This window comes from Procambarus clarkii, chromosome 1 (genome assembly GCF_040958095.1).
Source record: "Procambarus clarkii isolate CNS0578487 chromosome 1, FALCON_Pclarkii_2.0, whole genome shotgun sequence".
Lineage (NCBI taxonomy): Eukaryota > Metazoa > Arthropoda > Malacostraca > Decapoda > Cambaridae > Procambarus > Procambarus clarkii.
Genome location: NC_091150.1, coordinates 24,517,653 through 24,531,035, shown reverse-complemented (window position 1 = coordinate 24,531,035; position 13,383 = coordinate 24,517,653). Strand labels below are relative to the sequence as shown.

General features: G+C 43.7%; 1 protein-coding gene across 1 annotated transcript in view; it reads right to left on the bottom strand.

The window, feature by feature from the left end:
• Nucleotides 1-13,383, bottom strand: part of Cap-D3 (Chromosome associated protein D3) — a 276,731-nt gene that overhangs the window by 118,712 nt on the left and 144,636 nt on the right. The window contains 1 exon segment of the mRNA XM_069323213.1: nt 7,029-7,185. Within this exon segment, the coding sequence (XP_069179314.1) occupies nt 7,029-7,185 (157 nt within the window).

Genomic DNA, 13,383 nt, shown 5'->3' with positions numbered 1-13,383 from the left:
AGAGGTACACAGCGTTATAGACAGGAAGATCAGTATGACTCTACTTGAAAATTTTTTAGAGGAAGGCAGAAACAGAGTAGTAAATATATGAGAGAGGAACAGTCAGATGGAACCACTACAGGATTACAGAGGGAAAGGGAGATACTCACAAGACTGGAATACAGTATAAATTATCAACAAGCTCACAGGTACTACACCACACAACACCCGCACTACTACCAAAACTGGACGAATCACTTCCAAAACAACACACCCTGGACCGGGGTAGAGTGGGGGGAGAACTACTAAAGCCCACCAGAAGTGACACGCAATGTGGGAAATCATTCATATTACCAAACACACAAAGCTTGAAACCAAAATCAAGAAATAAAGTTAAGTTCATAAATGGCCTCCTAATAGAATCGAACTCAATATTTGGTGCTTTTACAGAAACCCACACAAAAGACCACATGGGTAGTGAAATCTGGATTCCGAATTATAATCTATATAGATGTGACAGAGTAATTAGGTCAAGTGGAGGAGTAGGTCTGTATATTAAAGAGGAGCTGGCATGCACAGAGCTCCTGAACTCGTCCAATAAGGTGGTAGAGGTACTTGGTGTCACGGTAGAAAATATGAATCTACTTATTATTTTAATATACAAATCGCCAGATGCAACAGTTGAGGAATTCACTGAACAGATCCACAAAATAGAGACTATCCTTGATAACCTAGCAAACCCAGTACCAGATATCATCTTCCTTGGAGACTTCAATCTACCCAGTTTAAAATGGAGAATAGTAAACATATAACATTATTAAATTCCCTGCAGGTGTACATGCATATAATGTTCATAAGCCTGGCGAGACTCCCCGCAGCAAAGCCTAAAATCACCCGTTAACGAGAACCAATTTGCACACCACTACCTAATGTGTATAATCATTCAGTTTGATAACATCAATTTTCGTGTTACGTCGCTCGTTTTGGTATCAAATTGTGTGCAACGTAAAGGTGCATATTTTAAAACTAGTCTCATAATAGAACAATAACTGAAATTTTAACAAATATTTTAATTTTGGACGCTCATCACCACAAAATTATTTATATCTTTCCAGTGTTCTGACATAAATTTTCGTGTTACATCTTTCATTTTGGTATCAAATTGTTTGGAATCTAAAGGTGCGCATTATAAAACTAGTCCCATAATAATATCACAATAATTAGAATTTTAAGAAATATTTTAAAATTTTATATTTTGACCAAAAACGTATTTATAATCTTTCAAGTGTTTTAACATCATGTTTCATGCCACATCTTTTATTTTGGTATCAAATTGTACGCAATCTAAAGGCGCTCATTTTGAAACTATCCCAAAGTCGATCGGATTAAAAATTAATTTTATACAAACATTTTTGTTCTGGACGCAAGTCCGGTCCAAAGCTAGGACTCGACAGAAAAAAAGTGGACGCGAGCGATGTCCAAAGAGAGCGATAGTGTTGTGGTCCTCAGGTGACAGTTTTCTATCTAGAACCACCCCTAGATCCCTTTTTTTTCAGAACTCTTTAATGATTTCTCCCATAATTTATAGGTTGTGTGGGTTCTATGTTCTCCAATTCCACATTTTATAACATGGTATTTATTCACATTAAATTCCATTTGCCAAGTGGTGCTCCATATACTTATTTTGTCCAGGTCTTCTTGAAGGGTTTGACAATCATCTAGGCTTCTTATCTTCCCTATTATCTTAGCATCATCAGCAAACATGTTCATATAATTCTGTATTCCATCTGGTAGATCGTTTCTGTAGACAATGAACATTACCGGGGCAAGAACTGAACCTTGTGGTACTCCACTTGTGACATTCCTCCAATCCGATACATTGCCTCTGATTACGGCCCTCATTTTTCTATCAGTTAGGAAATTTTCCATCCATGTTAGAAGCTTACCTGTCACCCCTCCAATATGTTTCAGTTTCCAGAACAACCTCTTAATTGGAACTCTGTCAAAAGTCTTTTTTAAGTCCAGATAGATGCAGTCAACCCAACCATCTCTTTCCTGTAAAATTTCTGTGGCTCGATCATAGAAACTGAGTAAATTTGTTACATAGGATCTTCCAGATCGAAAACCATACTGTCTGTCTGTCTGATATTATATAATTTTTCTCCAGGTGTTCTACTGGGAAGTGCCCATTTAAGTTTAATTATTTTTTCCAATATTTTGACTATTATACTTGTCAATGATAGAGGTCTATAATTGACGGGGGTCTTCCCTGCTGCCACTTTTGTAGATTGGAACTATGTTAGCCTTTTTTCACACATCAGCTACAACTCCTGTACACAGGGATGCCTGAAAAATCAGTTGAAGTGGCATGCTCAGCTCAGGTGCACATTCTCTCAGAATCCATGATGAAACTCTATCTGGACCAACTGCTTTGTTCTTACTTAGCTCCTTGAACATTTTTTCCTTTGTCTCTAGACAAAGGAAAAATGCTCTATGTGCTCTGTGTTGTTCTCTGGAATTCTTATTGTGTCTGGTTCCCTGAAGATTTAATTTTGTATAAACACACTTTGGAAGTTTTTGTTTAAAGTTTCACACATTTCATTTTCATTTTCCATGTATCTGTCCCTCATTTTCAACCTCTGAATATTATCCTCTACCTGCAATTTGTTGTTTTTGAATCTATAGAATAGGCCTGGTTCTGTTTTACATTTGTCCGCAATCCCTTTATCAAAATATCTTTCGGCCTCTCTCCTCACTGCCGTGTAGTTGTTTCTCGCATCTTTGTATCGCTGGTATGTTTGAGGGTTTAGCCTCAACCTATATTGATTCCATTTTTGTGTCTTTTGGTCTCTGGCCCTCTCGCAATTTCTGTCAAACCAATCCTGTTTCCTAGTTCTGCATCTCTGCTCTAGTATAAATTTTTTTGTGCCTTACCTTACCTTGAGGTTACCTTGAGGTGCTTCCGGGGCTTAGGGTCCCCGCAGCCCGGTCGTCGACCAGGCCTCCTGGTTGCTGGACTGATCAACCAGGCTGGTTGATACCTGGTTGATACCTGGTTGATGGGGTTCTGGGAGTTCTTCTACTCCCCAAGCCCGGCCCGAGGCCAGGCTCGACTTGTGAGAGTTTGGTCCACCAGGCTGTTGCTTGGAGCGGCCCGCAGGCCCACATACCCACCACAGCCCGGTTGGTCCGGCACTCCTTGGAGGAATAAATCTAGTTTCCTCTTGAAAATGTCCACGGTTGTTCCGGCAATATTTCTTATGCTTGCTGGGAGGACGTTGAACAACCGCGGACCTCTGATGTTTATACAGTGTTCTCTGATTGTGCCTATGGCACCTCTGCTCTTCATTGGTTCTATTCTACATTTTCTTCCATGTCGTTCACTCCAGTACGTTGTTATTTTACTGTGTAGACGCGGCTGTTAGACGCGGCTGCTCGCAGCCTGATGTATGAGTCACAGCCTGGTTGATCAGGTATCCTTTGGAGGTGCTTATCCAGTTCTCTCTTGAACACTGTGAGGGGTCGGCCAGTTCTGCCCCTTATGTGTAGCGGAAGCGTGTTGAACAGTCTCGGGCCTCTGATGTTGATAGAGTTCTCTCTCAGAGTACCTGTTGCACCTCTGTTTTTCAACAGGGGGTATTCTGCACATCCTGCCATGTCTTCTGGTCTCATGTAATTACCTAAGTGTAATTACCTAAGTGTAGTTACAGGATGAGAGCTACGCTCGTGGTGTCCCGTCTTCCCAGCACTCTTTGTCATATAACGCTTTGAAACTACTGACGGTCTTGGCCACCACCACCTTCTCACTTAACTTGTTCCAACCGTCTACCACTCTATTTGCGAAGGTGAATTTTCTTATATTTCTTCGGCATCTGTGTTTAGCTAGTTTAAATCTATGACCTCTTGTTCTTGAAATTCCAGGTCTCAGGAAGTCTTCCCTGTCGATTTTATCAATTCCTGTAACTATTTTGTATGTAGTGATCATATCACCTCTTTTTCTTCTGTCTTCTAGTTTTGGCATATTTAATGCTTCTAACCTCTCCTTGTAGCTCTTGCCCTTCAGTTCTGGGAGCCACTTAGTAGCATGTCTTTGCACCTTTTCCAGTTTGTTGATGTGCTTCTTAAGATATGGGCACCACACAACAGCTGCATATTCTAGCTTTGGCCTAACAAAAGTCATGAACAATTTCTTTAGTATATCGCCATCCATGTATTTAAATGCAATTCTGAAGTTAGAAAGCATAGCATAGGCTCCTTGCACAATATTCTTTATGTGGTCCTCAGGTGATAGTTTTCTATCTAGAACCACTCCTAGATCTCTTTCTTTATCAGAATTCTTTAAAGATTTCTCACATAATATATAGGTTGTGTGGGGTCTATGTTCTCCTATTCCACATTCCATAACATGACATTTATTAACATTAAATTCCATTTGCCAAGTGGTGCTCCATATACTTATTTTGTCCAGGTCATCTTGAAGGGCATGACAGTCATCTAAATTTCTTATCCTTCCTATTATCTTAGCATCATCAGCAAACATGTTCATATAATTCTGTATACCAACTGGTAGATCATTTATGTACACAATAAACATCACTGGTGCAAGAACTGAACCCTGTGGTACTCCACTTGTGACATTTCTCCATTCTGATACATTGCCTCTGATTACTGCCCTCATTTTTCTATCAGTCAGAAAATTTTTCATCCATGATAGAAGCTTACCTGTCACCCCTCCAATATTTTCCAGTTTCCAGAACAACCTCTTATGTGGAACTCTGTCGATGTGATGTTATTTCTGTGTGCAGGTTTGGGACCAGCCCCTCAATTATTTTCCATGTGTAAATTATTATGTATCTCCCCCGCCTGCGCTCAAGGGAGAACAGATTTAGGCTCTTTAGTCGGTCCCAGTAATTTATATGTTTTACTGTGGATTCTAGCAGTAAAGGATCTCTGCACGCTCTCCAGGTTAGCAATTTCTCCAGCTTTGAAAGGGGCTGTCATTGTGCAGCAGTACTCCACTCTAGAGAGCACAAGCCTTTATCATATATTTCACAAAATTTGACAAACATCTCATTTACTTCATGTTCTAACAGCAAGTCTTTCCAGTCAAATTCCTTAAAGAAATATCTGAGTTCCCTATAATGACCTCTCTTGAAATCAGGCTTTTCAACTGCTTCAACCTCTTTTTCTTCCAGATTATAACGCATTGCATACTCTATTCCCTAAAAGACATGGTCACTTTTACCCATGGGATAGAGGTACTGAATGTCAAATATCTCTACCTCTTTCCTAGTAAATGTCAAATCCAGCATAGAGGGAACATCCCCTGCCCTCATCCTCGTAGCTTCTTTAACATGTTGAAACATGAATGTTTCCAGGATGAGGTTTACGAATCTAAAAGTCCAAAAATCCTCTGTTCTAGCTTCATATGCCTCCCAGTCTATGGATTTCAAGTTGAAGTCGCCGACTACCGACAGTCATGATCTATCTTATCAGCTCTCGCTATAATCTCTCTCAATTGTTATAAGACCCTCTCATTTATTATCCAGCTCCTCCTTTGACCATGTGCTACCTTTTCCTCCTTTTGATCTGGTGACTGCAGCGTGATGTATAAGAAAGTGCATGAACCCCGGTACACCCCAGCACAACCAAAACAGAATGCCCCTAGCCAAGAACCCAAACAAATGTGGCAAAGACTCCTGAACAGCCCAAGGTGAGGCTCTCCTTAAGTCCCAGGATGGCTAGCACTTAGCTTGAAGCGGAGGGCTTGCCAACAACTCGTGGACTAGAACACTACTAGTAGAACCTTTCACCATAACATCAGCAACAGAACTGAAATGGGGGAGCAGACTGCAGGTAGGAGCTGGGCCACCTGGTGGAGGTAATTGACAATAACAAGTTTCGAGCTATTTTGAGTGAATGTCTTGTTCTGTGTGAGTCATTTGTCTTGTTCGTTTGGCAGTTTTGAGGCTTTATTTTCTGTATCCAGTTGTCTGTCAAGATTTGCTGATTTTCTGTATGCTTGCCAGAGGGATGGTGAATTGTCACTGGTTCCCTGCACTCTGTGAGGAGGGCCGGGTTCTGGCTCTGGTCCACGGTAGGCCAAACAGAACTTCCGACTGATGTGACCCCTTTAGCATGGATCAATCTCAACAAATAACTTCAGGAAGCCACTGGGGGGCTTCCCCAAAAAATAAGCTGTTGCTTGAAAGCTAGAAGTAAATCCTGATGTAAACAAGGCATATGATTATTGTAGTAGGTGAACAACCCTAACCTTGATGTACCCAACTGCGACCAGATGATGGCCCAGGCCAACCGAGGTCCCTGCTAGCAGCTCAACGCACTCAGAAGACGCCAGTATACAGCCCCAAATACCCCACAGGGAAGATGAGATCAGAGCACAAACGGGGAACCCTGGCAAAGGAGGACAGTTTATCGGAAAGGGAACACCAGCATACATGTCTTCACCCAGGGAAGTTGTACCGTACACAAGCCTATCAGTGGACACTGCAGACACATGAACACACATGTAGCAAGTGGGTCCCCAACCTGGGAAACAAGCAAGATACATGGTTCATATTTAGAGGGAAATATGAGGGGAAAATGGTACATCTGCAGTAAACTTTAAATGGATCTACACTGCATGTAACCAAAGAAAGAGAAGAAGAATTAACAGGAGACAGGCTTTCCTCTATTGAGTATACAGGTGTTATGGTAATAAAACCAAACCACCTACTAATATATTAAGCAGTCTCCGTGGTGTAGTGGTAAGACACTCGCCTGGCGTTCCGCGAGCGCTATGTCATGGGTTCGTACCCTGGCCGGGGAGGATTTACTGGGCGCAAATCCTTAACTGTAGCCTCTGTTTAACGCAACAGTAAAATGTGTACTTGGATGAAAAAACGATTCTTCGCGGCAGGGGATCGTATTCCAGGGACCATAGGATTAAGGACGTGCCCGAAACGCTACGCGTACTAGTGGCTGTACAAGAATGTAACAACTCTTGTATATATCTAAAAAAAAAAAAAAAAAAAAAAAAAATTAACTACCTGTAAAATTCTATAAAAGAATGATCCTCTTAGCTTGAGGTAATCTTCTTGTAACAGGTTGATGAGGAGAGTCAACGTGGTGCGGCGAACATTAATGTCTGGATCACGAAGACAGGCAGTGACCTGAGGCATCAAAGGATCAACTAATGTTGCATACCTGTATGGAAAAAAATTAATAAACTAAATTTCCATGTAATAATTAGCAACACAATTACAAACATTAGGCATACTAGATACTTCTATTTTCCTAGAATATGGCAGCACCTTAAAGCCAAAAACCAGCGTTGAATGTAATGAAATGCCATTTTCTGGGCGAGACCCGGAGGCTCCCCAAAGCTATTATCGCCAATTCAGTAATTACCTAAGTGTAGTTACAGGATGAGAGCTACGCACGCACGTGGTGTCCCGTCTACCCAGCACTCTTTGTCATATAACGCTTTGAAACTACTGACGGTTTTGGCCTCAACCACCTTCTCACTTAGCTTATTCCAACTGTCTACCACTCTGTTTACAAAAGTGAATTTTCTTATATTTCTCCAGCAGCTTTGTTTCGTTAGTTTAAATCTATGACCTCTTGTTCTTGAAGTTCTGGGTCTCAGGAATTCTTCCCTATCAATTTTGTAAATTCCTGTTACTATTTTGTACGTAGTGATCATATCACCTCTTTTTCTTCTGTCTTCTAGTTTTGGCATATTTCATGCTTCTATGCAGGCGATGAGTCACAATAACGTGGCTGAAGTATGTTGACCAGACCACACACTAGAAATTGAAGGGACGACGACGTTTCATGCTTCTATCCTCTCCTCGTAGCTCTTATCCTTCATTTCTGGTAGCCACTTAGTGGCATGTCATTGCACCTTTTCCAGTTTGTTGATGTGCTTCTTAACACTTTGGCGTACCCCGCGCGCCACCCCTCAACTGTGCGATATGGGTCCCAGGGTGTCACAGAAGCGCGCGTAAATTCTGAAAAGTGTATACTCTCTTCAACTTTGTCACCTTAATTCTCGTCCTACGAGATTAAATTTTGTATCATTGTGTTCGCAATAGAATTCTCTACAGCACTAAATGCATATAAACTCCAAAAGCCCGGCTAATTACCCGCAGCAAACAGAGAAAGTGCAAACGAGTTACCCAGGAGCACGCAAACGCGATAACATGTTTTCACTATTTTCACTCTGGTCACCTCAATTTTCGTCCTACGTCTTTCATTTTGGTCTCAATGGGTTCGCAATAGAATTCTCTAGAGGAACATTAGCATATAAAATAAAAAACCTGGTCACGCTCCAACCGCAGACGAGTTGAAGACGGGCCACGCGTTAGCCGCGAGCGAGCGCTCAGACGCCTTCCAGCTACACTCCCAATTCCCGCCCTTTTCAAGCCTTTCTTTCGCAATTTTCTTCCTGGAAGGGCCTTGTTCATGATCACTATCCATCGTGGAGTAAGCGTAGATAGTTTCTAAAGCCACAGTAAGAAATATAGCCACGGAAAATAGCCGAAATGTTCACACGTTTGAGATGCGAGGGGAGGCAACAACAGTGGAGCGAAAACAATGGGCCCACGGCGTGTGCCAAGCCGCCTGAGGGCCACAAGAAAATGAGGGCCTCAACAAAGAAAATGGGAAGACATCGGTGCGCATTTTAAAACCAGTCCCAAAAAAATCGGATAAAAACCTGATTTTTGGCGATTATTTAAAGTGGATGACGCAATGCTGCGTCATCCCCGGGCGAAAGTGTTAAGATATGGATGCCATACAACCGTTGCATATTCCAGCTTTGGTCTAACAAAAGTCGTGAACAATTTCTTTAGTATTTCTCCATCCATATATTTAAAAGCAATTCTGAAGTTAGAAAGTGTAGCATAGGCTCCTCACACAATGTTCTTTATGTTTCAAAGTGTTGAATCAATCCTGGTTCAACAGAAACATATAGGCTAGAAAGGCTGTCTAGCCTGACACATTGCCAGGCTTAACAGACTGCCAGGCTAGTCATACTACCAGGCTTGACAAGCCATCAGGCTAGACATGCTGTCAGGCTAGACATACTGCCAGGCTTGACAGGCTGCCAGGCTAGACATGCTGCCAGGCTAGACATGCTGATACCATGCTGTCAGGCTAGACAAATTGGGTCTAGACAGATGGTCAAGCTAGACAGATTGTCAGGCTAGACAGAATGTCAGGCAAGACAGATTGTTAGGATAGATTGTTACACACTAGATAACCTGTCAGGCTAGACAGATTGACAGTCTAGATTGTGTCATGCTAGACATTGTCAGTCTAGACAGACTGTCAGGCTAGATCAAGTGGGTGAAGACAGTCAGGCTAGATATTGTCAGTCAAGACACTGTTAGCCTTGACATGCTGTCTGGCTAGACAAACTGATGTTTACACAGATAGTCAGGCTAGACAAACTGGATGTAACTGGGTTTAGATAGATTGTCAGGCTAGAAAGATTGTCAGGAAAGGCAGATTGCCAAGCTAGACAGAATGTCAGGCTAGAAAGAATGTCAAGCTAGACAGAATGTCACAGAATGTCAAACTAGACAGAATATTAGACTAGACAGATCATCAGGCTAGACAGATTGTCAGGATAGATAGGTTATCACACTAGACAAACTGTCAGACTAGACATAATCCTAGGCTTGACTGGCTGTCAGGCTAGACATGCTGTCGGTCTTGACATGTAGACAAGCTGTCAGGATGTAATCTACAGGCTGCACAGTCTGCCACAGACTGCCAGACTAGACAGAGAGCACTGGACAGCCAGACATGATCGCACGTCTCCTTCCGGTTCATTTGGAGGTCCAGGGACATCATCCAAGCACCCAACTCCAAAAGAAGCCGGTCCTGAGACTGAGTGGTCATCTAAAAGGAAAAGCAGGAAATCCAGAAGTTTAGACTTCAGACGGGACAAGTCCAAAATGAACAGCAGATCTGTGAGGTCCCGTTTTGGCACTGGAAAGAGGCGGGAAACCCACCTGAGGGATAGGGTCATTTCGACCACGCCCAAGCGCACTCACTCCAAGATGACCCGACAGAGCGCAGGGGAGGAAGCCTGCTCATCAGCCCCGAAGCCCCTGAAGGAGGAGGAGCCACCCAACGCCACCACAGACCAGAGGAGAAAACCCGAAACACAAATCGTGGGACCAAGCGTGTGCAAACAGTGCGAGCTTCCCAGTGGGGTGCCTGACAGCTGGGCGGACAGCGCTTCGGATTTGTAGTCCTGAGGTTCCGGGTTCGATCCCCGGTGGAGGCGGAGACAAATGGGCTAAGAGTTTCTTTCACCCTGATGCCTCTGTTACCTAGCAGTAAATAGGTACCTGGGAGTTAGACAGCTGCTACGGGCTGCTTCCTGGGGGTATGTAACAAAAAGAAGGCCTGGTCGAGGACCGGGCTGCTTCCTGGGGGTATGTAACAAAAAGAAGGCCTGGTCGAGGACCGGGCTGCTGGAACGCTAAGCCCCGAAATCATCTCAAAATAACCTCAAGATAACCTCCCTTCTATCGCCCCGTCAATAAGACGACCCACGAAAGGGACAACACTCGTTATGAGAAGCCGGACGACGGTTGTCGTCTGCGCCGACCAGACAACACAGGCTCCAAAGAAAGCACTGGCTCAGAAGCTGGCACCAATGGCACACCCCGACTGTGAGAACCCCGAGCCCTGACACGATCCTCCCGAGAATGCCAAGACCAACCACTCAGGAAAAGCAACAAGTTTGACACAGGACAACAACTAGACGAAGCCGCCCGTAGAAACTGTGTGACCGCAGTCTCCGCAAACAGCAACGGACGAAATGGCAATGAAAACCTTAGAGCCATGGCCCAAGCGGATTCCAATGAGAGAGCGAGCACAGCCTGCCGGCACCAGAGGTGAGAAGAAAAGAACAGAGACACCGCCTCCCTGAGAATCGGCACAAACAGCTTCAACAGTGCGGTCGATGCCCGAGCCGCAGAGGCAAACGCACCAGACAAAGGGCCGGCACCTAATGCCTCTACGTCCTTCCCAAGCCAGTCCAAGGACAGTTCGAGAAGGGAAAAGAAGTACACGACCGAGGCCAAATGCCCACAGGCGTGCAAATCCTCAGCTACCTCAGCTCCTGCCAGAAGACGATATTGCAGTTAACTTAAACCCGCACCAAGGTCTGCCCCCCCCCTTTCTTCCTACCCAAAGGAACTAGAAACAAGGTACAAATGTGGTACAGGTAAGACAGACCCAGCAAGGGCAATCGAGGAATAACCAACGAGATAACTCTACCGATAGCAGGGCAGGGCAGAACCAGTATGACAGAGACAGATCTAGAAACGAATAGAGGAACCCATCATGAGACAATAGAGACAAATCCAGGGGGAGACCAAAGGTGAGGGAATAACACCTCCCCCCATAACCCCTCAAAACAAAATTGGAATAACAGACAAGGTAGGGATAACAATAGGGGACGGATTTTTTCTACTGAGACAGAAGCAACAGCAGGCAACAGAAGAATAGAGGCAGGGATGACAGGCACAACCCTGGAAACAACAACCAAGCATGGAGACAGCAAGATGCGAGTAGAGGACAGCAAGGAAGAACCAAAGATGTAGGGTGGACCTATGGAGGTCAGAAAAGAGGCGGAAACAACATGCAGTACAACAAAAGGCAAGACGACTAAAACACAGTCGTGTCAGAAGTCCCCCTTTTCCCAGCATGAGAGAAATCTCCTGGGAAGGTCCCTACCCTTTGTGATGGGCCCCTCCAGCACAAAAGAAGCAGCAGGAGGTGATAGAGGGGTTCTGCACAGACTTGGGAAAACAGTATTAACCAAGCCTGGAGCAGCCTCTGACCAGAACAAGTTAAGTAAAAGCAAGAACAACCAGGAATTAAATTCTCTCTCTCATTCAGATATCTACAACCAGGGAAAGGGGAGAAGGGTCGAAGCTTCAACCTCATAGGCCTCTGAACGAAGGTGCGACAGCTGAAGGAGGACCTCACAAGGGACACCGACCAGAAGCAGAGCTGTAACCTATCCAGGGAGTAGAGGTAGACTTTAGCATCTTTGAAATTGAGAACATGCATCGTTGTAAAAATAGCAGATGAAGGAGATGCAGTCGTCGTCTAGAAGAAAACCAACTACAGGAGAAAAATGTAACGACATTTAGCAGATATGACAGCATATCAATGGATTACTAACCAGGAAATGGCACTATGTAATGCCCAATCCAAGCGAAAGCAAGGGATTTCTTCATCACCTTTGAGTCCGTTGTCTCTAGCATGTATCCCCTACACAAAATTCATAAGGCACAACATGAAGCAACTGGTTTATGGCAGGGAAGACCAGTCCTGAGCCTGTGCTGAGCACCCACACGGCCAATAGATTGGATATGTACGGCCCTGCTCAACCCTCTCCTGCGGCTTCTACATGAGAGGCTTAAGGCCAGCATGGACTTCCTGGCTAAAATAGCAGAAATATGAGGCCCCAGTACCAAAAGGAGCTAGGCTTTTCTCTATGGATGTAGTTTCACTATATCCAACCATCCCACAGAGAAAAGCAGCCAGAATAGCCAAGGTTTGGAGAACCCCCCGAAAGGAACTACTAGAAGAAGCAATCCTGCATGTGATGCATAACACTCTTCTACAATTTGAAAGGCAAGCATATAAGCAGATCTAAGGAACAGTGATTGAAGATCCAGAAGTGTAGCAATTGCAGAGATATTTATGCATGTGATCTTTGAGATGGAAAGATCTTGAAGACACGACACTAGAGTGATATACTTTAGGTATATAGACGACAGTTTTGATATCATGGAAGGTGGGTATCCATGTCTAGAGGGTTTGTGGCCTTGTTCAATACAGTCCCAGGTAACCTCAAATTTACCCTAGAGCACGATGATTCTACGATAAATTTATTAGATATGAGGGTTTCATTGAGTAACCTACGAGAACACTCCAGACGAAGACCTATTACAAACCTACCAACTTTTACACCTATTTGAAATTTGATTCATGCCACTCGCTAGCACTCAAAAAGTCGATACATTACTCAAGGTAACCAGTATGAGTAGAAGCTTGAGTAACCAGTTACTCAAGGTAATCAGTAACCAGAAACCAAGGCAACTAAACCCTCCACTCATTGGGACTTAGGCTAAAAGAAATCAACAGCAAGGAGGATACTCTGGATCCCCAACTACAGGATCTGTGGTATATGTTCAGAAACAGAGGATACTGTTATGATCTCAGCCTACAGGAGAAACAAGTCTTCCCCTTGAGAGTTATTCAGCAAGCCTGACCTGATTAGAAGGTCTAGCAAATATTGAGGTGATAACACATATGTAAAATAGTTGCTTGGATATAAATAACAATTTAAGATTATGGGCAGTGAAG